Source organism: Haemaphysalis longicornis, unplaced genomic scaffold (assembly GCF_048455015.1).
Source record: "Haemaphysalis longicornis isolate Haplotype H1 unplaced genomic scaffold, Haemaphysalis longicornis Haplotype H1 scaffold_12, whole genome shotgun sequence".
Taxonomy (NCBI): Eukaryota; Metazoa; Arthropoda; class Arachnida; order Ixodida; family Ixodidae; genus Haemaphysalis; species Haemaphysalis longicornis.
Window position 1 is genome coordinate 80464042 of NW_027526225.1, and position 25385 is coordinate 80489426.

The following is a 25385-nucleotide window of genomic DNA, read 5'->3' on the forward strand; positions in this document are numbered from 1 at the left end:
CGTGTTTTGTCCCTTTTGTGTCCCTTTCAAAAGTGTCCCTTTTGAGCGAGCCCTGATTGGCTAAAAGCAAACACCCGGATGTGACGCCATGCAAGCACGGCGGAGCTATGAGCCGTGGCTACTCGGAGCAGACGATTTGGAGCAGACGATTTTTCGTCGCAGTTCGCTCGCGGAACAATAAACACATAAAAGATACTCTGATACGGTTTCACTTCTTTAAAATGCGTTTGCAAGAACAGTTACGCTATTTGAATAAAAGGCCCACTGCTTAACTGGAAATACGTCACGATGAAAGGGACGCAAAAGGGACGTTTTCGAAAGGGGCAGTTACGAGAATACCGCCCCAGGGCGAAGCTACCTGACGGCACCTTGCCCCTCGCTGGGTTGCATTCGCAGGTGTTGCGCCTGTTGCTGCTCGTGTTGACCTTGTCGGTGGTGATGATGACCTCCACCCTGGGCACCTTGGTGTATCGGCTGAACTTGCTCGGACACCTGCTGGAAACACGTGTCTCCTCCCAGCACCCCGCGAACGGCAGCGCCTACAACGACCGTTCCGGCAGGGTCATCGCTCCGCACCCGAACTGGGAGGAGCGCAGAGGAGCCCGCTGGCGCTCTCCGCATCCCGGCCTGCACGTGTTCACCGCTCACTACCGCCACGAGATCGGGTATAATTACGGGCACGCACAGTAGTCGACGAGAAGCTCGTCAACTCTTGAAAGAGGAAAAAAAAAAACGGCGACGTTCTGCTTTGGCACTATAGAGACACACAAAGCAGAGTATACCAGCACCTAATAAGTGAGACTGATCTTTCTTCGGACGTAGGATAATAGGGGGAATTATGCCCCCTTAATCGACAGGGGCCGTGAAAGACGTCCGCGAGGAGGGGAAAGGAATAATGTAGGTGAATTACTTAGGTAACAGAATGACTACAGGAGAACGGGATAGGAAGTAAGGGGAGACATAGTAGGGAATTCGTTGGAGAGACTACTTCAAAGATATTCGAGAAGGCAGAATGGATACAAAAGCGACGAGACCGGAGATATTTGAATTGTAACGAAGAAGACTTCTTGGTTTATTGATTGATTGTTAGGTTTATTGATTGATCATGTTAGACCGCACAGAGCTCTTCCTGCCTCCAACCGTAGCTCTTTTGCCTTCGCCTGCACGCAGTACTATGTAGGCGTGCAGGTTGTGCGGTCATGTTTTTTTTTCGCGCGAATTTCGGGCGACTGTCTGTAAGTTTCGTTTGCATGAGCACTTAGGACCTCCTTTGCAGTGTAAAGAAAAATAGTGGCGGAATATAAGCCGTGCACGAAATATACTTCACACGTACTCAAGGCGGACGAATTCGTAGCAGCGCATTATAATGGTTAAAAAATACCTGTTTGCTGACCATGATGCTATTTCTAACGGATTGATTGATTGATTGATTGATTGATTGATTGATTGATTGATTGATTGATTGATTGATTGATTGATTGATTGATTGATTGATTGATTGATTGATTGATTGATTGATTGATTGATTGATTGATTGATTCTGTGTTTCAAGGTCTCGGTCGACACCCGTCATACGTGTGACTGCAATGGCTTCGGCAGACATTCTAGACGCCTGCTCGGTGCGTGCTCGCGTAGTCTACCGGGACTACCCGCACTCCTTCCCGGCTGGTCCGGTCACGTGCCAGTTGCTGTCCGATCCCGCAGCTGGGGCTTCCGCCAACACCGCGGAGGTGCGCGCTGCCATACTCCAGTTCGCCACAGGGCAGCCCGCGACGCGAGTACCTGCCGCCGCGTCCCTCCAGGTTGGCGACCGCACCGACTCCGTCGTGTGGATGGCCGTCAACGTCGTGTTCAGCGAGCCTCCCAGCGGCCGCAGTGCAGTCGCCGTTTGCCTGCGCGCCAACCAATCCCGACGCGCTATACCGTTAACAGCTCCGTACAGGCTGCAAGGGGCTCGGCAGGTCATTGCTTACGCCTCTGCCGTCGCTTCGAACGTCGTTGTGGCATCGCGCGCAGTTTATGCAAAGTACCTGCCCTGGTATGGCGGCTTGCCGAACGGTGCCGCCGAAGCCGTCCTGAGGCCGCTCCTGCTCCGAGACTGCGCGCTGCGCTCTTCGCCAAACGTGAAGTGCTTAGTGGTTTTGGCCGCCGGCGAGAAACTTGTTAACTACAAAGGTGGCTTCAGCTTCGGCGACGAAAACTTTCTGACATCGTGCAGTGAGTCGGACGTTGTTTTCGTGCAACGCCGGGAAAGTGGGGTGGACGACAACCCGTGCGAAACCGTGCCCGATGGGCGGTCTTTGGCATCGGCGCCGTTTCGAATGTGCGTGAACGGGACTCAGCGGGAAGCCGCCTTGTTTAGGTTGAGCGAAGGCTTATTGGACGGGGCTGCTCTTCCGCACAGAGCTGTCTTCCTGCCTCCAACCATAGCTCTGTTGCCTTCGCCTGCACGCAGTACTGTGTAGGCGTGCAGGTTGTGCGGTCATGTTTTTTTTCGCGCGAATTTCTGGCGACTGTCTGTCAGTTTCGTTTGCATGAGCACGTGGGACCTCCTTTGCAGTGTAAAGAAAAAGAGTGGCGGAATATAAACCGTGCACGAAATATACTTCACACGTACTCAAGGCGGTCGAATTCGTAGCAGCGCATCATTATAATGGTTAAACAATACCTGTTTGCTGACCATGATGCCATTTCTAACGGATTCTTTATAAGTATGATGTGTAATATTTTGTTGTGCCCACGTGTGCAGGATAGTTAAGTTATTGGTGTATAGATATTCCGTATACATAGTAAAAGTCTCCATACCTGTATACCAATATACGAGCATATGTCTGTTTCCTCTCTTGTTAGTTTTATACCCTTTGTGTTGCTGTAGGAAGAATTTTTGATGATTTTTTTTGGTTTCCTGTTTTGCAATAATTATTGTTAGGGATCCCTGTTTTCAGCCTGATTATTGTACCTTCTTTCCACTCGTGCAGTCTGTTAAAAGTAGAGCTCATCAACTAATGGCATGAATACCATACATGACGTAAAAATAGTTGTTCATGTGCGTGTGTATTATGAGACTTCACGCTTCAAACTTTCGGCATCATTGACATCGTTCGTATGTTCCCCCGCCACGTATCGGAAACCGTCAACAGTTAAACAACCACTTTAAAGCGAAAGCTTTTTTAGTGGGACCTATGGCATCCTGTCACAAAACTAATGCATTTCCCGATAGACTGGCTGACTGACCGAAAAACTCCCCCCCCCCCCCCCCCCCCCCCCCAAAAAAAAAAAATTCGGCCGAAATTCGGAGAATTGTCTACTAATGCGCAGCATTCCTATGCCGCTTGTCTAGGGTGTGATTGCTATACAGCCATGTTATTTTTAAATTTTTTCCCGACCAATTATCTCCATTTACGGTATTATAACGTATAGTGGTGTTACTTCCACTAAATTTGCGTTTCGGTGTAAATGAAGGGCGTTACGCGGTTCGCCATTTTCGATATTTTTTTCTGTATTATTTCTTGATTTTTCGAAATTCTGTTCGCCCAATTATCTCCTTTTGCGCTATTATAACGATTATAGGTGTTACCTCTACCAAATCTGCATTTTTGTGGAAATGCAGGGCGTTACGCGGTCATGGCTGTGGGGTGCTCGGCAAAAAAATGCTACGCATTAACATAAAAAAAAGGTCCTCGGGCCTTCATATTTTGATATGACGGCCTAAATTGCACCTGGTAAAATGTCTTCTCAGGAATGCGTTTGTGTTTAACGATGAAGCCAACTTTCAAGGTATCCGTGAGCGCTTGGGTTTTGAAAGCTGGCTTTCCCACATTTCCTGTTCTGCAGTGAAGCATGCCCATCTATGGAGGGAGCATTGCTACAGTAAACGGCTCTAACTCTTGTGTTACCATAAGTATCCCAAAACAAATTACATGACAATTACCCGCAAGGACGACTCTGTGTGTGTGAAACCGGCCTTCGATTGTATTAAAACTGTCAGGTGAAAATCGCGAAAAAGGAATGGTTCTGGATACGACAATACATGCATCCATTACGATGAAGTACAATAGTATACCTCTATCTCATATATCACGCATCGGTTCACATTTAGATCGTTCGTAGACAGGGTTGTCAGGTCTGGCGATATGTCGCCAAACTAGCGACTTTTCGAGACTCAGGGCGACGGAACTTTCAGTGTAGCGACTTGACTACTTTCTGGTTGCTTTGAGCATCGGTGCTTTTATATAATTCCGGGCCTTTCCGACACTCCACTTTCAACAAAAAGGGCATTATATGACCTCTCAGTGCCTTTAAGCAGTCGGCGAAAACTGAACAAACAGAACTGCAAACTTTCAGGCAGACGACGGTTATCTGGAAGCGTCTAGAACAGGTCCCGACAAATCGTCCTCCAAACACACCACCGTACGGCTCCACGTAACGGCACAAATCTAAATTGGCCTTGCTTTTTTTCATATACAGCACCTGATGTCATACGAATAGAGTCAAAGCCTGGAAAAAGGCATGGCAAACGCTGCACAGTTCGCTTGCCTTCAGCTTCTTCTCGTTCCATGCATACGTTTATTTTTCCCCAGTACGGGATCCCTCATATAAGTCAATAATATTAAGCCATACCCGAACACGTCATACGCGGATGAAACTGCGGGAAAGCCTATAGTCAACCACCTGCTTGGAATGAAAAAAAAAGATGTCATTTTTATTTGGGCTGTGGAAGCAATTGCAGTATACGGTAGGTGCATTTTCACGGGAACATATTTACAATCCCCACAAAATTAATTGATCAAGTGAGTCGATTGGAAGCCAAATGCTGCAACAGTAGTTGCATGGCTTTATTAATAACAAAGAAAATAAAACCAATTATTAAAACTGTTTTGCAAACGTTTTTATATTTCTTTGACAGGTATAAATGTGGTTTCTTAAAAGAAATAAACGAGATTGTTTCTCGTGCTATTCTTTTTTGTTGTTTTGTAAATCTGATGGACTATCAAGTAACCATACAAATTAATAAAACATGTCCCGAAAAGGACCTGCAAGCACATTTTTGGAACATCCCAGGGAGCTCCTTTCTTTAATCGACATGGGAGACCTGACCCCAGTGAAGTCCTAGCTGGGACTTTCTTGTATCACTCGGTAGAGGTTTTTTTTTGTATCACTTGGGATGTCTTTGGAACTTAATTGGGAGATCCCTGGGAGATCCCAAACTCCCAAGCGGGACATCCCTCGCACTTATATAATTACTTAGGATATCTGTGCGTTGTGGCAGATGCAGTTCTGACTGTAATGACTGCGTTCTTGCAGTAGTATTTTTTTACAGTGATCAACAAGGGCCTATTTAGGTGTAGAAAATGTTCCTGAGGTTGGAAATGTTTAGTTGGCTGATTTTAACAATACGGCTATATGCCATATTGCACCGAAGAGCCCTGTTCCATGCCCTTCTGGCAGAGATAGAAGACCGCAAGTACATCATACCCCCGGGCTTCACCCTCTTTTCAGTTACAAATAATTTGTCCACTTCAACGAGAAAGCCGTATATCTCCCATTACAAAAAAAGGTGGCAGCGTTGTTGGGGCCAGTGTGGTGAAAAAGTGCGTCACCAAGCGCGCGCCACGCCTCGAAAACAAAACAAAACAAAAAAAAAAAAAAACAAGTGTTTTTGTGGCAACGCAACGCCTACGCATGGACAAAGTTAGATGGAGAAACAGAGAGACCATCCGTCACGAGTAGCCGTCGCAAGCTATGCGAACCATAATTAGCCATTATCCACCATGGACCATGCCTGCCACAATGTCGGTTTTATAATTGGCGGCTTCGTGGTTTCAACTTTAGACGCGAGGTAGCGCACCAGTCGAACAACTGTAAAAATATTTTCTTCACTCATGCTTAATGCTAAAAGTATTCATCATATTTGTAGATAATACACTGTAAACAAACTTTTTTAGCTTGTTGATTTACGGGATGATTTTTTTACGCTCTTTAGAATACGTAATATATCGGTAACGCCGTCTGGTAGCCCATGGCCCATGGTCGCAGACTGCTTTAAAATGGCGGCGCTGGACGCGGCGTTGGTTTAGAACATGGTTTAGGACCATGTTTAGGACCGATCTTGAGCATCGCCTCCTGTCTTGAGGAGCCTGGTGATATTGTTCAGTTGATGTGGAGATAGTGTTATATACAGTGTTGTTTAGTGCTGAGCATGCAGTACGATGGGGAGGCCACGCGTCGTGAGGACTCCCGAGGAGCAGGTCGCGTACGAAATGCAGCGGCGCGAACAACGGCGCGAGTGTGAGAGACGGCGGCGAGCGGCGAAGACGGCCGAAGATCGGGCCCGGGAAGCCGAGCGAAAGCGACAGGCGCGGCAAAACAATCCCCGTCGCGAAGCCGAGAACGCGGCGAAGGGGCACAAGTTCAGTGCTGATGATGGTGAAGTGTCTGGAATTCCGCCCGGAGCGAACGAACACTGGCAGATACTGCTGGCGAACGCCTTGGAGCATTATGGTGTGTGGTGAAGTCGCTACTTCCTCGGAGTTATGGTTCCGAATTTGATTCTCCCCGATTCTTGCATTGTTTTGTTTTGTGGTTGTGGCCGGTGTTTTGTGGTCGATATATACTTCGCGCCCACTTGACAACTCGCGGTGAAAGCAATGTTTTTAATACCCAACCGCGGCCAATCGCTACCGCTCACTGAAGCCACGGTCGACGTAGCCATTGCTACAGTTACGCCCTTACATATATACCTATTAAGTGATTCTGGATAGTTAGTGAGCGGTAGCAGTTTGTCGGTTAGGTAACAAAACGTACTGCTGTCACCGTGAATTGCGGAGCGGGCGTGGACGCACGCCAGCCATGGCGAAAGCTACCCGAAACCCAAGAGAATTTACGGGTGTGCATTTGGTTGTAGAGTGTGGTAGACGGTGATTTGACAACTATTCGGTAGTAATCGGCAGTGTCGAAACACGACAAAGCGCGGACGCGGCAAACTTGACAGTAGAGAGTCGTCATTGAGAGGTGCCTGCGAACCCGGAGCACCTCCCTAAACTGAATGCCGTGGAGGAGCGGCATCTTAAAACGCAGTTATACAGATTCGCTGACAACCACATTTGAGGGGGAATGGCCTTGATCATTTTTCATCGTGCTTAAGTACCGTCTAATAGGTAATGAAACACGCTGCAACAAGTAGAAGAATATAACCACCGTGGCCAGATGGATCTCAGTCGTGACCTCAACCACGAGAGAGAAATCTGGCACAGAATAGGATTGGGTTGGGTTACTCATGGTAAGCACTCCCAACTAATGAAAGGTAAGCTACCTCTACCCCTAAAAACAAAGGTACTGAATCAATGCATCCTGCCGGTGATGACATACGGTGTGGAAACTTGGTGCCTTACTAAACGACTAGAAAGCAAACTTAGATGTGCTCAACAAGCCATGAAGCGGATAATGATAGGACTAATGCTTAAGGACAGGAAATGAGCAACAACCTGGATTAGGGAGCAAACTTGAGTAGAAGATATCGTAGTTCAAATTAAGAAAAAAAAAATGGACTTGGGCTGGCCATGTAGTTTGTACGACGAACTGGCAACAGGTGGACCATGAGGGCAACAGGTTGGATAGCCAGGGACAGAATCGGAAAAATGAGGAAGGCCATTAACTCGGTGCAGAGACGAAATAAGAAAATTCGGAGGCAAGGAACGGACCCGGGCAACGCAGGACAGGAGCGGCTGGCAGTCAATGGGAGAGAGGGAGAGAACAAACTTATTTTACGCAGGACCTAATACCCCTGACACACGGGCGCATAAAAGGCCTTTGCAGAGAAGGACTGCTACCGAAACGGCGTTTGCCTCGATGACACACGACAAAGGAGAATCTCCTTCACCGCAGCGGGCATTTCCCGTAAGGGGTGTTCCCCTATCTCCTTTCCCGAACGAAAAGGAGCAGCTAGCGGCGCAGCCTCGTAAGCAGGCACTTGCAAATCATAAGCTTCTCAGAACTTAGTGCGACCAAATGCGATTTCATAATACTTTCATAAATTTTTTAAACTGCAATGAAATTAAATTGCACTAAACAAGCCTAATTGTAATGTATTCTTGTAAACATCTGCCCACTGATGCCAGATTAGGCACAGAACATAGGCTAAAAAAGCACTCCATCGTTGCTGTTTAATACAAATATGTGAAATTACCCATTTATTTTTGTAAACAACAATAAAACGCACGGTTCCTCTCTAAAATAATGAAGAAGACCTATTAGCCGCACTTTATTTTTGTTATTGTGCATGCTTTTTCCACAGAACTGCTAGCGCACTTTAATGGTGTGTCAGTTACGGGAACTACATAAAGGAGATCGGGGGTTGCTGTGTGTCAGGAGCGCCACTCCTTTCCACAAAATGTCTTTTGACGTGGCAAAAGGGGTTTAGTTTAAAGGAGATCTAGCGTTGCCGTGTGTCACAGGTATTAGTCCAGGTCCTAAAAATGGGAAGCCTTCGTCCTGCAGTGAACCTAAGCAGGCTCTTGATGGTAATGACGATGACGTCAAAAAAGGAAAGCAGCTTGTCGCCTGCGTCTCATGGCTTTTAACCTGGATTTATGTCGCCCCTTATCAACAGTGAAGCTGTTCTTAGTCGAGGCTTTCATGGGACGAGGCGTGTTAACGCGGGTGCAGTGATGTGGAGAGGGCATAGCGTAGCAAGGGAGAGAGCAAGTGCCAAGCACGCGCAGTGTATTGAACAGTGGTGGGGGGGGGGGGCAGAGTTACTTAATATATACCTGTTGTGAAACTCCCCATAGGCTGCGTGTATCGAAAGCCAGTCTGCGGTTGGGCCCCCTGCACTGGGGCATGGGGGCAAGTCGACGAGCCTGTCGTCTGTTGACAGAAAGTTCAAGTACTACTCGAAGTGCTTGCAGCTGCTGCTGTAAGTTATAAAAAGAAAAACCGTAAAAACTCAAGTAACAATTACCTAATTTATGTCATTTAATTCAGAAAGCAAGCTTTATTTTGTAAAAGCATTGCGATTATAAGAAATAGTTTATTGAAGTACAGTTTATGGCCATGCCTGTAGACTTTCCCTTCAGCTTCAACAAAGCAGGGGGGCCCACGGCACCCAGATTGTGAAGCGGAGTTTTGCAGCTGTGTATATTGACGAACTCTAGGGTTGGGCAGAGCCAAGGTGCGGGTGAGGGGACGCACCGAGTGCGGATGGGTGGAGTCGAGGAGAGGAGCCAGCCAATTGGAAAGCGTGCAGCCAACAGATGGTTCGGAGGAACGCGTGTATATAGACTAGTGTGCTTGGCAGTCATGCTTGGCAGTCAGTTTTTGGATGTTCAGAAAATGGGTCAAGTCGCGTGCTCTCCGGGAGAACAAGCCACCCGTCGGGAGCACCAGCGATAGTTCGTGTGCGAATGACCGCGAATGGGAATCGATCTGGTTGCTTTGAGAAGTTCTGTGGAGCTTAGTCTTGCGATTAAGGAACGCCAGGCAGTTTCACTGTTAACATCAGTGTTTGCGATGTTACGTCAGTGAAGCTGTGCTAATTGTTTCTTCCTTTCTGATGTTGTTCTGAAGGTGTTGAAAGTATTAACTGAAATTACTCGCTACCCGAGACTAGGTATTAAAGGAGCCATGAAAGCAAAACGCAAGTTTGGTTCATTCAAAAGACTGTCTCGTTAGAATCATACTGACACCACTTTTAACCATAAACTCTGCTCAAATAAGCTATATCAGTGGTTCTCAGCCATGACTGCCCCGGGGACCCCTTCCAGTCTTCCGAAAGTGATGGGGGACCCTACGATGGAGCATACGTTGATCGGTGTCATAATGTCAAACAATTTGCGCCTGCAGCTCACGTCGCCCACAGACTTATCCAATGCCCGCCTTTTCTTCTTGACGTTAATGACTATGCGGGCCATAATGTCAAACAATTTCCTCTTGAATTTAAATTCTTCTAAACACCTATACGCTGCCTTTTCTAGGTCTGTATTTTTGCTTCTCATAGCTAGTGAGTTGTGCAAAAATCAGATGTTCAAATATCTGCTACGGGGAGAAACTAAACGTACACGTAATGCGACGAAGCCACCTTTTTTGAATTGCAAGCCGGTGCTGGCAAAATCGAGAAAAGAAGGGGGGGGTAGGGGGAAGTTTCGAGGGAGGCTTTGCGGACCCCTCAAATGCTCTCGCGGACCCCCTGAAGTCCGCGGAGCCTCATTTGAGAATCACTGAGCTATATAATCAGGAAAAACAGGGAATGGCCATGCGACCCACTCGCTCATTTCCCGCAACAGAACCTATGATGTCATACGAGCCAGCTCTGCGATTGGCGGAGGCCGGCAAAAGCAAGTGCAAATTAGGCAGAGCTTATAAGCTTGCTGGACGAGCTATATTAGGCGCATTCTTTTTAAAGCAGTAAGAATAGTGGGACAAACAGTGGATGTTACGTAAGCACACGTACGTAAACATAGAAGAACCGATGCGTACTGCTGTTGGTACTGCGCACACTGTGCTTGGTTTAGCTGTGCAGGACGGGCACTTTGGGGTAGTCTCAGACGACACTGGCCGATTGATGCAAGCAACGGTGTCTTATGTGACCCTATCTGTTGAGCGAGCACTATGTTTTACGAAACGATTATTTTCTACCTGAATGAAAACAAGAGAGGTTCAAATATGGTCAAAACCAAACCAGAGGCAGAAAACGACTTGCCAGGGTATAGTGGCACCATCTGGGTTCACTAACGGTAAACAAGGCTTTCCCAATCGGCTGCAGACCGGTCGGTTCCTGTGATGTCATTGCAGACCACGAAAACGCTCGACTTAGCGGGAAAATCGAAATTTTAACTTAAATTGAATAATTTTTCAGTGAATAAAACATCATTCGCATCAGTACAAGCGCTGGGGACACTATAAAACACAAAATCTTTCGAATAAAACAAACTTGTATTTTGTCTTCATGGCTCCTTTAAGAGCACCCAGCAGCGGTGAATTTGTCCGTTTGCAAAAAAAGGATTTGCGAGGAGGGGAGTCGTACTTTTGTAAATATAGGAAAGACATTATCTTTGTTCAGCATGTAAGCAGAGAGGGTACGAAGTTGCCACAAGTCGTGCAGATGTGCACCCTTGAAAATGACTGTACAGGGCCTTGAAAGTCCTTCAGTATTCATTGATTTTTTTTTTTGAAGCAAGCACAAACCCTGCATAATAAGTATACGCGCCACTGTGGCTCAGTGGTTATGACATTTGGCTGCTGAGCCCAAGGCCATCCGTCAGAGTCCTGACTGGGTATAAAAGCAGAAACACCTGTGTGCTGAGATTTAGGCCAAGATCTAGAAAACATCTTGGGTAAAGAACGCTGCGTAGCTACAAAGATTAGTGCCATCAGGTACCGTAAAGTTCCGAAAGAACGTCCACCCAAAGTACAGAGATATCAAGAGAGAAATAAAAGACGGGCGATCTTTCGGATCAGGTGCGAAAACTAAAAAAAAGTGGCGGCACCACCAACCAAAACTGCGGGGATATCAAGAAAAAATACCAGATGGGCGAACTTTCAACTGAAGTGCGGAAAGGACAAATAAGTGGCTGCATCAACACATGAATAGATGATTCGTGTTTATTTTGTTCACCCATCAGTGCTAAAGCCATCAATTTCAGGGGGTGGCCATCTTTGGGATCTTTTAGTAAATTGAATATTCTGGCCCTAAAGGGGAGTGGGCACTCGCTCGGAACTTTAGGGTAGACCAAAAACAAAGAAAAAGAAACGATAAGCTTTTACAGAGATGAGGACGGTAACAGTGCTACCCACAGAACGTCATCTTTTGCTGTGATGCAAATTTTCTGGCAGAGAATCGCAAACGTACCAGTACCCCCCTGAACACTGGAAGGGTTAACTTATAACTGCCTCAGTGACATCATGGGAATAGGCTTGAAAATGGCGGGTTCATTGCCCCCGCCTGACGTTTTCTTCCAGGTTATCAGCTCGGCGTTCGTCCTGGCTTCTCATGCATGGCGTCGCAGACACCAGCCTGGGTGAAGACGAAAGACGCAGTGACGCAGTGCACCGTGAAGTTTACCCAGGCCGCACAGGCTTCGCAGGCTACACTGCAGCCCAAAACAAGGAGCATTGCCATGCAAACGGAGGGCAGAAGAATGCCTAGGACTAGTCGCTGGTGAGGAGCCGACGAACTTTCTTCCATCTTTCTCGTCTGAAAGAGTTGCTTGTGTGTCGTGCCCCATGGGCCAAATACAGAGCCTGGCACGGTAACAAAGTGGACCGATGGGCGATTTGGTGGGACCATGAGAAATCGCGCTACTTGTGGCCACCCTCTGAAAACGTAGAAATGCGTGTCCTTTTTTGTTCACACTTCAAGGCGGACTAGAAATGTGCAAAGGTTGGGTACATTAAACGAATGCACAGTATTAAGCATGAAATGGAGGAAGCTCAAACAAACATGCTAGACTTGAAGGTAGCGAAGCTGTATGCAACCTTCCCGACCATCACGACGGTTTCAGTCCACTATTGCAGAGATTTGATTTTTTGCTGCTGCCGCAATGACATTTACTCTATCATTGTTCCTATAAGTGCAAACTTCCTTCATTTTTTTGGGAGTGATAATCACTGGACATCACTTTTTGGAGGGCCGTATGCTGTGACCTGTCTTTTCATTCTGACCAACTGTTGCCACAATAACGACGAATGCTGGAGATTTTTCTGTTTGTTTGTTTGTTTCCGATCTTGGCCTATCGCGAGTGGGTTTGCTTGGCTTGCAAATGTGTGCAGATGACGCTGGGCGGTTGCCGCGAAACACGCACACAAAAGCGCTCGGAATTTTCTTGGACTTTTAACGGCCGGGTGGTCGCCGCAATCTTGGACAATCTCCCTAAGTGGGCATGCTTGGCTTGACAAATGTGCACCACAGACGCTGGGCGGTCATCGCGAGGCACTCATACACGAGCGCTAGGCATTTTCTTGGGTTTTTTTAAAGGCCAACTGCACTCAAATTTCACTTTGACCATATTTATTTTTAATGCGTAGTAAGTACACCCAAATCAGCTGGAACAGGAGTGGTAGCCCCGTGAAATGCCTCGTTAATCAGTCAGAAGCATTTAAAAAAGCTCCGCCGCAGACCATGCTGCACCTGCCGGCGGATCGCGTAAACAGCCATGACGTGCCTGTGACGTTCCAGCCGACAGGGGCTTCTTTCTCTGGCCAGCCAAGCCGCTGGAGAACCGGTCGAGCTCTGCTGCACATGCTTCACCCATTCGCTGCCCCGTGCGCATGTAGAGCTTGCGCGCAGACTTTCTCCCGGGCGGCTGGCTGTCCGGCCGCTTGCTGGATGGCTGCAACGTCACTGCGATGGCCGCACTCTCGTCGGTTTCGGTTTCAAAATCGCCGATTTTTGCTGACCGCTTGCGGCGTCCACGCGTGTATTTCAGCTGTTGTATTTTGCATGTTGCTTTCTTTTTAAGCAGACTATACGGATACAGTCGAACACGGATATATCGAACTCCAAGGGGATCATAAAATAGTTCGATATATCGATAATTCGAAATATGAAATATGCCTATCTGAAGCGTATCTGAAAACTCCGCACATCACTGAGAGCTTTTCAAAGTCACTACAAGCGGTACCTTACCGATATGTTCCTCACAGCCCGGTAAATTCAAAGCCACACCGCTACGATAACGACAATTTAACACAAAAAACAAAATCTGTAACCTTCGCTTGCTTCTTTTTCTGCGTCATAAATTCAGAAATCCAAAGTCTTCCTCTTTTCCGTGACCATGGCTCCGAAACTTGGGCCGTGGACAAAAACACGTAACATGCCACATGGGTCCCCCTGCGCGATCAACCACTGAAAACCGCTCGAGCATGCAGAAAACAGGCCAGAAACCGAACGCGGCAGGAGAAGTCGCCGTCAGCATCACATCCACCGCATCAGGAGAAGCGCACTTGCAGGGGCAATTGGAGCGCAGCGTTCGATATATCGAATGTGTCTGTGATCGAGAGTTTGATATACGCGTACAACAGCGCTATACTTTTGCAAGGGGTTTCCAAGGGGATGTTCAGACAGTTCGATATAGACAATAATTCGATATATCCGTGTTTGATATATCCGTGTCCGACTGCATAGGGTTTCAAGAGGTCAAAATTTTGAGCGCAGTTGGCCTTTAACTTCTGGGCGGCTGCCGCGAAGCCTGCACTCACGTGCGCGGTCGGCAATTTCTTGGTATTTTTAACTGCCGACATGAAAAATTACGATTTGCTAAAGAGCTTCGCTCCTAAAAAAGGCGGGCAACAGTGTGTGCTCACAGCCTTTCCTTTCTAAAGTGGAGCCTTATGGAGCTTGGCGAAAGCGGCCATTTGTACGCAGACAAGTCTTCCTTCACGACCCAATAAGCATGTGCGATAAAACCAAGTTGGAGAGGAGTTAGAAATAAGGTGATGAGAGAGTGTGGCTGGGCTCATCTCGCTTGAGCAGAGTGTGCACGCAGTGAGCTACTGCATGAAGCTCAGATCAGTAGGTGGTGATGAGGGCAGAGCAGCGTCAGTGTGTCAGTGGCAAATGCCATCTGCACGTTACTGCTAACTGGGAAACCACACATCATATGCACTTCCGAGGAGCAGCTTAGGATCAGCAACAGTGTGAGTGGGAATGGTAGCGAAAGAAAAAAAACCACAGCCACGCAACGTGCAATGCAAAATATCTTAACGAACCATTTAAAGCGGTCCTGAAATAACCTCCGCCGATACATGGATATACGTATAACCAAATAAAGCAGTGTATCAGTGATCACCTCCTTGAAGAAATCTGTTAAGGCGATGAGTAGTAGCTGAGAAATTGGAAACGAAAACCGCACAATTTTGCTGCGGCGCATTTCCTTCTCTCTTCGCCATTCTCCTCGCTGCTGCCTATGCACGAGCGTTCCCTTCTATGATGCTTTGCTCCTCAGTGGTGACGTCTCCAACCATTTCTGGTGTCGCACTCCACTGGCTGCACATTGCGGTGGCTGGTATAGGTGGCAAGTCGAAAAGACAGTTACTGCAGTGGAGAACTCATGATCACGAATGCTTTATCAGCTGTATGGGGAGGATCGTGCGTGTCTTGTTCTCTTTCACGCAGTGCGTGCACTGTTTATTTGAAAAGCGTCGTTCCCAGTACGGAGCCCTGTTTTGCAGTGTTGCGATAATTCCTGCCGGCGGCATGTCAAAACGACATCTGAAAGCGGCAGAGAACCCATGCATGAAAAGTGCCGGTTCAGACCGCTTTATCAGTCGCGATGAACGGCCTTTTAGGGAAGGCACATAGCAAAACCAGCGGTGCACTCAAGCCGGGTGCACGCGTGTTTTGACAGGCTGCACCCATGTTTTGTAACGAGAGCCGTTGTAATCGAGTAAACAAGGTAAATATAGACGACCACAATAGCTTTGTAACCAAGCTGTAGGAAGCGCCAAATCAATCAAAGGTTCCGCTGCAACACGCCGTCGCTGAGCAGATAACGCTTCAACCCACCGGAAGTACGAAAAAAAAAGCTGTCCAGTAGCAGAATCTCTGCTTGGTGATGTGCATGGGAGGATTGATGGCATACATGTGTTTGAATGGCGATGTCCAAAAACACGCAGGAAAGATGTGAAAGGGGCGACAAACTTTGCAACGAAAGTGTGAGCTTTCTGTTGTGTGTAAAAAGTTACTGTATTTACTGGCGTAATGAACCCACTTTCTTTCATTATTTTTTCCCGGGAAATTCGGCACGAGTTTGGTGGGAGGGTTCGTTATGCAGGAAAAAGCTGCAGCAGGCTTTTAAAAGTTTAAATATCATACAATAAAGATGCTGAAGGAAGTGTTGTCAAAACATTACTTTTCGATTAAAAACACGTAGGTAATTATGCAATGAAATTTCCTTTTTATTTACAACAAGCTAGTGGCCCCCTATTCGCCATTGTCCCCCTACTTGCCATCGGAGCTGTCCTGTGGCATGATATCAAGTTAGTGCGATCGTTGACGACATCAGCAACCATTCCAAGATAAAAACGGATGGAACAGTACCTTTTCTATTCCCGCTGCACTGTTTATGCCAGGTAACAAGAAAGCAAATTATCAAGAAGAAAAATGGGAGGGAGGGGAAGAGGGGTGTTCATTATGCTAGTGAGTCCATTACTTGAGTTAAGATGGTATACTTGGCACAGATGATGTTGAGCACCTAACCTGACGACTGTGCTTGTTCATTTAGTGTGCTCAAAGCACCTTTCAGGACCCTTTTAAAGTGTAATACACGTGTAAACGCCGGCCGTATGTTACAGCTTCACTGGTTAATCATCTCTGTGGAGCGTGTAGATACATCTTCGGTTTTTTTTTTTTTTTTTTGCTCGACTAGTTCCTGCTTGAGTGCTCAACAGCTACCCGGGGGCATATGCACATTTCAGCTTGATTTCAATAATTTATCTGGATTAACTGAAGCCAGCAATGGTTAAGGCTTGGGCGAGTTGTTGCATAATTGCAGAGGGAAACGGCGCAACCATACCTCAGCAAAACTGTGTGCCACTCACTCACACCCACACAAAAAATATATTTTACCCCGCGCACTCACTCACACTCACGCTTCCCAGTCGCCCTCACCACTCGCACTCAGTCGCGCTCACGCTCACCACTCGCCATCCCCACTTGCACTCACTCACGCTCACCATTCGCCGTCACCACTTGCCCTCACCCGTTCTCGCGCTCACCACTCGTCGTCTCCCTTTGCACGCGAGTGTCCCCACACGGGGCACCTTGAGTAATCTTGGTGACGGTATTGGCGACACCGCGGACCCTGCCCCCATACTCTTGCTGTAATCTGCCGTGGCTAGGAGTTGTAAGGTTAAGGGCAGAAACCACGAACGGTGGCCGTCGGAGCCCAGGTCAAGCTCCGGCGGATGGGCTCCCTGTCTGTTTACCAGGCAGGGAGCTCCGGGACCTCTTCAGCTATCAGGGTAAGGCTGACGAAGGAAGTGCCCCCGTTCCCTGCTTCTTTTACATGCCATATGGTAAATCGTAACCCCCCACCCCCAAACATGATCGGCCCCTCCGAAGGTTCTTTTCCGCCACTCCCAGCCCTCAGTTTTCCAAAGCCCGATAACTGCCCCCATTTTTTTGGTAATGGAATCAACTGAACAAGAAAAGCCTCCTGCATCACAGTCCGTGTTCCTGATATCAAAATTTCTGGAGGGCATCATTGGTGACTCATATAAGGCCAAAAAACAAAGAACTGGAGAAAACCTTGTTGAAGTACACAACCAACAGCAAGCTACAATCCTCCTTGCTCAAACTCGCATAGCCAATCTTGGAATCAGGGTGACACCCCACCGGAGCCTGCATAGGTAGTTCTCAAGGTGTCATATCAGAACTAGACCTCATGAATGAGACAGATGCTGACCTGCTGGAGGGCCTGAGAAATCAGGGCGTGACAACTGTTAGGCGCGCAACTATGAGGAGGGATGACAAAGTAGTATCGACCAAGCATATTATTCTTATTTTTGACCGGTCCATACTCCAACAGTACGTAAATGTAGGTTTTGTGCATTGTAATGTCCGGCCCTACATTCCAAACCCGCGCCGCTGCTTTAAGTGCCAGCAGTTAGGGCACGGAACCAACTCTTGTTGGGGCCGACTGACCTGCGCAAAGTGCGCCCAGCATGATCACCCATCTGAAAACTGTCCATCACAAACCCTCACCTGCACCAACTGCCAGGGACCCCACGCCACCTACTCTCAAAAATGTGAGAATTAAAAAAAAATGGCAGCATCTCCACTCCATGGATGATGGCGAGGCTGCGGAGTACGGGGACTCGAAATGATATCCAAGTTGCACCCCGAGTGACATCCGATTTGCGCCCCGACCGTGATTCGATTTGAGCCGTGAGTTGCACCTTGATTATTCCCTAAATGAAACTGCAAGTCACGGCTCAAATCGAATTTCGCTTGATTTTCGCTTGATGGTGGTGGGCGCATGGATGGATGCGGACGGACATTGGGAGGTCCTAAGGTACTCGGCACCGTTACTGGAGGGGGAGTAAGCCATTTGACCCTCGGGTACTAACTCACGGTCGTAGCCCGATGGGTAAGACAACTGACACTAACTCTGCCTGGTCTACCAAACACACAGGCTCGAATCCTGCCGGTGCGTATGTGATTTTTTGCTTTTGTAAATGCTATGTGCACGGATGCGGACGGACATTGTGTGTTCCTAAGGTACTCCGTACCTTACAGGAGATGGAGATCATAAATGTGAAGGTCACTGAAAACATCACCTTCCCAGAGGTGCGAAAGAGGTTTGCCTCTTTCCCCCTGGGGAGGTATGCTGACGCAGATCGCCAGGGGGTGGAGCGGCGTCTGGTTTCCACGGGGACCCAGTTCAGCAAGTCTTACCTGGTTCCCCCCCCCCCCCCCCCCCTTGCCCAACCCGTCACCACACTGCCTGCTCAGCCAGCAGTGGCTGTGGTGGCAACCACGTCCCTTGGGGATGCCGCTGCATCCACTGTTTCCACTCCTCCGGCCTGAAGCACACGCGAGGGCACGGAGGAGATGGAGACGTGGCACCCGCGGCAGTTCCCACCCCCACCGCACCGCCTGTGCCCCCTGAGGCGCTCCTGACACCCGCGGCGGTCGTGGCTGAAACGAAGGGAACCAGGAAGGGTGCTAACTGCAGGGTGTCCGGTCCGCAGGGCACTCTTGTGACTTCGGATGACGACATGGACGTCGAGCCGTTCCGGCTTGCATCACAGCGAAAGGAACAGGCTGCAGCGTCCAGTTGGTTGAGAAAGTGAAAAAACCCCTTCCAAGAGTTCAAGCCGCAAAAGACAATACATAAACACGCACATATTCCAGTTGCTCTAAACTTAAATAATGGGAAGAGAAAATATCATGCAATTGAACTGCAGAAGCCTTCTTATGTCTATGAAATATTGCATTTCAATCAGCCAAGTGTAATGTGCCTTCAAGAAACGCATTTAAACTCCAAACACACAAATTTCTTGAACAATTACATGGTATTTAGGAAGGACAGAGGTATTGGTGGTACATCCTCAGGTGGTGTGGCCATCATTGCCCGAAAATCCTTGGCGGGCCACACTGTGCAACTACAGACCATCCTTGAAGCTGTTGCCATTCGAATGATAATCTTCAATTGGCTTATAACACTATGCTTTCTGTACATCCCTCCTGACTTCCAGCTCTCGAGCTCAGATTTCGAGGGCCTGGTAGATCAGCTACCCGAACCATAAATCCTCATAGGTGACCTGAATGCACATAACTCTCTTTGGGGCTCTGCTCGCATGGATGTCCGAGGTCGCCTCATTGAGAGTCTTTTCAACCAGAAACAGCCAACATACTATAATATAGGACACAACACATACTCTTATCTTGACTTGGCAATTGGATGTGCAGTTCTCTTTCCATGTCTTGAGTGGGGCGTGGGCACAGACCCATACGGTAGTGACCACTTCCCCACCTCCATAACATATATAGGTAAAGGCCCAAGCAATTCATCTTCCCAGAACAGGTTCAATGAAGCAAGAGCACACTGGAATACATTTACAGAGGTATCCAAACTACACTACACGTCCATAAAACACCTACACGTTGAACAGGCAACCAAACTACTCACGGTGCACAACCTAGCCGCCACCGAAAAGTCCATTCTTCACGCCTCTGGTGCCACGCGTGACCTAGAAAAGGCTGTGGTGGAACGAAGACTGTAGGCAGGCGCGAGAGGCCCAGAACAAGGCGTGGGGTATCCTTCGTCGGTGCCCCGCGTCGGGAAACCTCCTTTTGTTCAAAAGGGCGAAGGTGTTAGGAAAACGTGTGCTCCTACACAGAAACACGAAAAGTATGGACACGAATATGCAAACTCAAGGGACAAAAAACACACAGCCTGCCTCTGGTCAGCACAACAGGGGACACACTTGAAATCCAGTCTGACACACTCGCACAACACTTCCAACACGTGTCCAGTTCAGCACACTACACAAACAATTTCATAAAGCACAAACAATCGGCCGAAAAGAAGCCTTTACTAGATAGCAACAGGTCAACAACTTCTTATAACTCAAAGTTTTCACTGCATGAGCTGAGGGCTGCTCTGAGCATGTGTAAACCCTCAGCTCCAGGCCCAGACAACATCACGTATACAGTGATACAACACCTACACGCAGACACAGTTGAAACACTCCTACATCTATATACATAATAAAATATGGCTTTCGAGGCACATTCCACACTCTTGGAGGGAGGCCATAATAGTGGCTTGAAGGAGGGAAAGGACCCGTTATCCCCCTCAAGTTACCGTCCCATAGCCCTGACAAGCTGCCTGTGCAAGCTTTTCGAGAAGATGATAAACTGCAGGCTTGTGTACTTCCTTGAGTACAACGGTCTTCTCGAGAGCTGCCAGGCAGGCTTTAGGGTGGGGTGATCGACGAACGATCAACTCGTTGAACTTGACTCGTACATCAAGGATGCTTTCATGTATAAACAGTATTGAGTAACTGTGTTTTTCGACCTCGAGAAGGCCTGCGACACCGCTTGGCGTTACGGGATCCTTAGTGACCTCAAGTCATTCGGTGTTTCTGGTAACACGTTAAACACCCTTGTTAGTTACTTGTCAGAGAGAACGTCTCAAGTGAGAGTTGGTTGTGCACTCTCAAAGGTTCACGTGCAAGAAAATGGCGTGCCGCAAGGTGGCGTGTTCAGCTGTACTCTTTTCATAGTCAAGATGAACTCCCTTGGAAAGGCACTGCCACCTACAATTTCTTATTCCATGTATGTAGATGACGTGCAGATATCTTTTAAATCATGTAACATGTCAATCTCCGAACGTCAAGTCCAGCTTGGGGTCAAGAAACTTGCCTGGTGGGCAGACAAGAATTGTTTAAAACTGAATCCTGCAAAAAGCTGTTGCGTTGTGTTCTCCAGGAAGCGTGGGGTCCATCCAGACCCAGACATTACTCTTAATGTCGAGTCCATTCCTGTGAACAAGGAACACAAGTTTTTAGGTGTTGTGTTTGACTACAAACTCGCGTTTATTTCCCACATCAAGGAACTTAAATGTCTGAAAACAATGAATATCCTTAAAGTTCTCTCCCACCAATCCTATGGGGCTGACAAAGAACTCCTGCTGTGCTTGTATACTGCTTTGGTTGGGTCTCTTTTGTACTATGGCAGTGTGGTTTATGGGTCGGCAACTAAAACAGCGTTGTGGATGCTTGACCCGGTGCTACAGTTGGGGCTTCGTCTTGCGTCGGGTGCTTTTCGCACTAGCCCGGTCCAAACTTTGTATGTCGAGTGTAACAAGTGGTGCCTTGAGAACCTGCGGACGTACATAGACTTGCTTTATGCTTCTAAAATTTCATCACTGAATAATCGTCCTTTTTATCCTGGATTTAAGAATACATCCACATCTCTGCTGTTTGTAAATCGCCTATCTGTTCCTCTCGCGAGTTGCTCTTGCACTCGCGGGGCTCACTGCGGCTCACTGTGCAGTGGGGCTCACTGCACGTGGGGCTCGCACTCACTCACACTCACACTCACCAGTCCAAAACAATAGCAAGGTTCACTCACCATTCACTCGTGAGTGGTGAGGGGGGGGGGGGTGTGAGTGCACTCGTGAGTGAGCTTGCCGACCTATGAGCGCAACACAGACAAAACACAAGAAGAAAGTAACAACCACTCAGCGCTCTTGGTTGTCACTTTCTTCTTGTGCTTCGTCTGTGCTGTGCTGTTCCCTCTTTGTAACTGAAGCCACCTGGCTTAATTTATTCTCAGACGCTCTACGATGCTCCTACCTGCTTCACTGTTTGTGCTTTTTGTGCTTTTTTGCAGCAGCCTTTCTGCTTTCCATCCCTTATGAAAGCAGAACACAGTTTTCGGCACCAAAACTCGGGCATCAACTTTGGGCACACATTGACATGAGTGCATCTGGAACAGAGGTGCCAGTGGCTATGCACAGGCCCATTGTTACGTTTGCACATTGCATTGCAGTGGAAGCAAAAAAGATTGGAGGTAATGAAAATACGAAGTTTTCAAGGGAAAAAAATTAAATTAATGTCCTGCAATTGTAAAAAAAATGAAGGAAGCTCACATTAAAGGCCAACTGCACTCAAAATTTCGACCTCTTGAAAACCCTATTTTCGTATAGTCAGCTTAAAAAGAAAGCAACATGCAAAATACAACAGCTGAAATACGCGTGTGGACGCCGCAAGCGGCCAGCAAAAATCGGCGATTTTGAAACCGAAACCGAGCAGAGCGCGGCCATCGCAGTGACGTTGCAGCCGTCCAGCGAGCGGCTGGACGGTCACCAGCTCGGGAGAAGGTCTGCGCGCAAGCTCTACGCGCGCACGTGCGCAGCCGAGCTCGACCGGTTCTTCGGCTGCGTGGCTGAGCAGAGGAAAAAGCCCCCGTCGGCTGGAACGTCACAGGCGCGTCATGGCTGTTTACGCGATCCGCCGGCAGGTGCAGCGTGGTCTGCGGCGGAGCTTTTTTAAACGCTTACGGCTGATTAACGAGGCGTTTTACGGGGCTGCCACTTGTGTCACAGCTGATTTGGGGGTACTTACTACACATTAAAAATAAATTTGGTCGAGGTGAAATTTGAGTGCAGTTGGCCTTTAAGCGTGTAAGACTTGAAGGCAGTGAAGCTGCGTGCAACCTTTACGACGATCACGAAGGTTGAAGTCCACGATTGCAGCCGATTTGCTGCTTCTTCGCGGCTGCAACGACCTTTACTCCATGATTGTTGCTATAAGGGTGAGCTTCCTTCAGTTTCGGAAGTGATAATCATTGGACATAACCTTGGAGGGGTGTACGCTATGACCTGTCTTTCTTGTCCGAGCAAGTGTTGCCACGATTACAGTAAACGCCAGAGTTTTGTTACCAACTTTAACAAAACTACAAACCCTGCTGCTTTTGTTACCAATCTTGGCCAATCTCCCTAAGTGGGTATGGCTGTCTTGACAAGTGCGCCGGGGACCCTAGGCGGTCGCCGTGAGGCACGCATACACGAGCACTCAGCATTTTCTTGGTTTTTTAGATGCTGGGCGGTCGCTGCAATCTTGGCCAATCTTGGCCAATTATAAAAGTGTGCAGGGGATGCTGGAGTTGTCACGAGGCACGCACACACGAGCGCGAGGCTTTTTTTCTCTTTTTTTGGTTTTATTAACTGCCAGCGGTCACTGGGAGGACTTACTGCAGGGGTTGGGCTTCTGCTTGCCTTCCTCTTGGTGGTACTGTGACATGTCATACTGACCGTATTTTTCGGTGTATAAGTCGCGTTTTTTTTTTTTTTTCTGAAATTTTTATTTGTGCATCCTATCCACTGGTGCGACTTGTGTATGGAACAAATTTGGTACATGGTGGCCGCACGTTGTCCGCGCTCGAAAAGGTGCCTGTATGCTGCATGATGTCAGCGCACGTTAAGAGACACAGCTCTATATGGTCTATATGAATGAATTATTTGTTAGCGAGTCGGAGGAAGAAGGCTTCGATGGTTTTGCCTAAATGCTGTCTGTAAGGACATGCCATCTGTGTGTATCAATAAACCATTTTTGAAAAGTTCTGTCTAGACTTTGGGCGGTAGGTGCACGTGTCTAGCCCTCCTAACCGGGCGATATGTTCATAGGCAGCGGCCGCCGCAATCATGTACTTTCGCCGCACTGTCTAACAAACTGATCCTCGATAAGTTTTCATGCTTCACAAGTGCGTGTTATTCAACGAGTGCGATTTGTATACGTTTATTTTTTCGGAAAAACTGTCGTTTTGAGGGGAGTGCGACTTATTCATTTCATTTCACTTCATTTATTCCACCTTAAAGACCCGAAGGCATTACATAAGGGGGGGGGGGTGGCGTACAAGGTATAGTAAACAACGCAAAAAAAAAAAAAAACTCAAAGGGTACTAAGGGTAAACATTCAGAAAACAGTAATAATACAAAGGGTACAAAATGTGAGGTATACAGTAAACATTACCAAGTGCAAAGTAAACGTAAAGGTACAAGGGTAAACATTCAGAGGACTATGAAACAGTTTAAACAGTACTTAAAAATTATTGTAAAAACTGGCAGGAGAACAGAAAATTTAGTTAGATTGCGACATGTGAATTTTTAGTTTATTGCGGAAGGCTTGGCGGTTAATGCATGTTACTAAATTATCGGGTAGTTTATTCCAGAGTGTAATCCCATTGGGAAAGGAGGTAATCATTGCAGATGCGTGTCCATTTATAGGTGCGATAGGATGACTGGTTTATGCGGGATGAAGTTCTGTGTGATGGTTGAAACAGGACGTGCCGTGATTTAGGATGATAATAGAAAGCATGCAGAAGACGCAACCGAGAAATGATACGACGAGATTCAAGTGACGGCAGGTTCAATGATTCTTTCAGTGCAGTAACGCTAATATCGTTAGAGTATTGGGAGCAAACAAAACGGGCAGCGCGGTTTTGAATCCGTTCTAAATCGTTAGTAAGATAAGTTTGTGAGGGGTGCCAGATTGAGCAAGCATATTCTAATTTCGGTCGCACGTAAGTTTCATAAGCTAGCTTTTTAATGTCTGGCGAGGCTAAGTTTCGGCGCAGATATCCGAGGGTGCGTGAGGCCTCCGAACAGATGATTTAAATATGGTTTGACCATGACAGCGACGATGATAGATGCACTCCGAGATATTTGTATGATAGTGTAGCGCTAATGGGAAGAGACTTTATGCTATAGGTGTACTGTGCAGGGATCATTTTACGGGTGAATAACATCATTTTGCTCTTAGTGAGGTTTAAAGGGACACTGAAGTGAATTTGTCAAGCTCCCGTTTTTGCTTGCACTGCGTAGACTGGCTCAAATTAGCACACTTTTCATCGTTTATCCGGTTGACAAATCGGTAATTATTTTACAAAGCGCGAAAGAAGAAAAACTACCATGCGCGGTTTGCGGCGGCCGCACCAACTAAGGCTGTGACGTTGGGAGGAGCGGGCACCGTGATTGGACGATGCCCAAGGTTAGCAATCACACAAGTTTCGGTTTCGGTTCTGTAAAACATAATCAATGGCGTTGTTGGATGGGCATTCTCAATATCTCAGTAATCATCGTACCGCGCTTCTGCCATGTTGTCGGCTGTAAAATGCACAAGATAAGCCTCCCAGGACGGCTTGTAGTCGTAGCATTCACTCGCTGAGACCTACGCAGTGCATGAACGCCCTCCGCGTACCCGCAGACGCCCAAATGTCATGCGCTTTTCCCCCATATTTGGAGCTTGCCTCCCTCATGCCTGTATCGTAAAAAGCGTGTTCGCACCAGGCCAAGGGTCTGTTCATTCTGGCCTGTGCCCACTGCCTGCAAGCAGTCGGTGCTTATGGCAACAGCACGCCAACGAGAACTCGCTAGCGC

General features: G+C 47.7%; 2 protein-coding genes across 5 annotated transcripts in view; both read left to right on the plus strand.

The window, feature by feature from the left end:
* Positions 1 to 362: 362 nt before the first annotated feature.
* LOC144162035 (uncharacterized) lies at positions 363 to 3075 on the plus strand. The gene is made up of 2 exons (XM_077692554.1): positions 363 to 665; positions 1553 to 3075. The coding sequence occupies exons 1-2, from the start codon at positions 439 to 441 to the stop codon at positions 2463 to 2465; spliced, it is 1140 nt and encodes a 379-aa protein (XP_077548680.1). The 5' UTR covers positions 363 to 438; the 3' UTR covers positions 2466 to 3075.
* A 2947-nt stretch (positions 3076 to 6022) lies between these two features.
* Positions 6023 to 25385, plus strand: part of LOC144162855 (uncharacterized) — a 33457-nt gene continuing 14094 nt past the window's right edge. For 2 of the 4 annotated variants that reach the window (XR_013320782.1, XM_077693560.1), the window contains exons 1-2: positions 6025 to 6501; positions 11956 to 12154. Coding sequence is in view for 1 of the 4 variants with exons in the window: in XM_077693560.1 (XP_077549686.1) it covers positions 6210 to 6501; positions 11956 to 12154 (491 nt within the window). In the remaining 3 variants the exon portion in view is untranslated. Of the gene's footprint in view, positions 6502 to 11955; positions 12155 to 25385 lie in introns of all 4 variants that reach the window. The other 2 variants (XR_013320783.1, XM_077693561.1) reach the window with 2 other exon arrangements.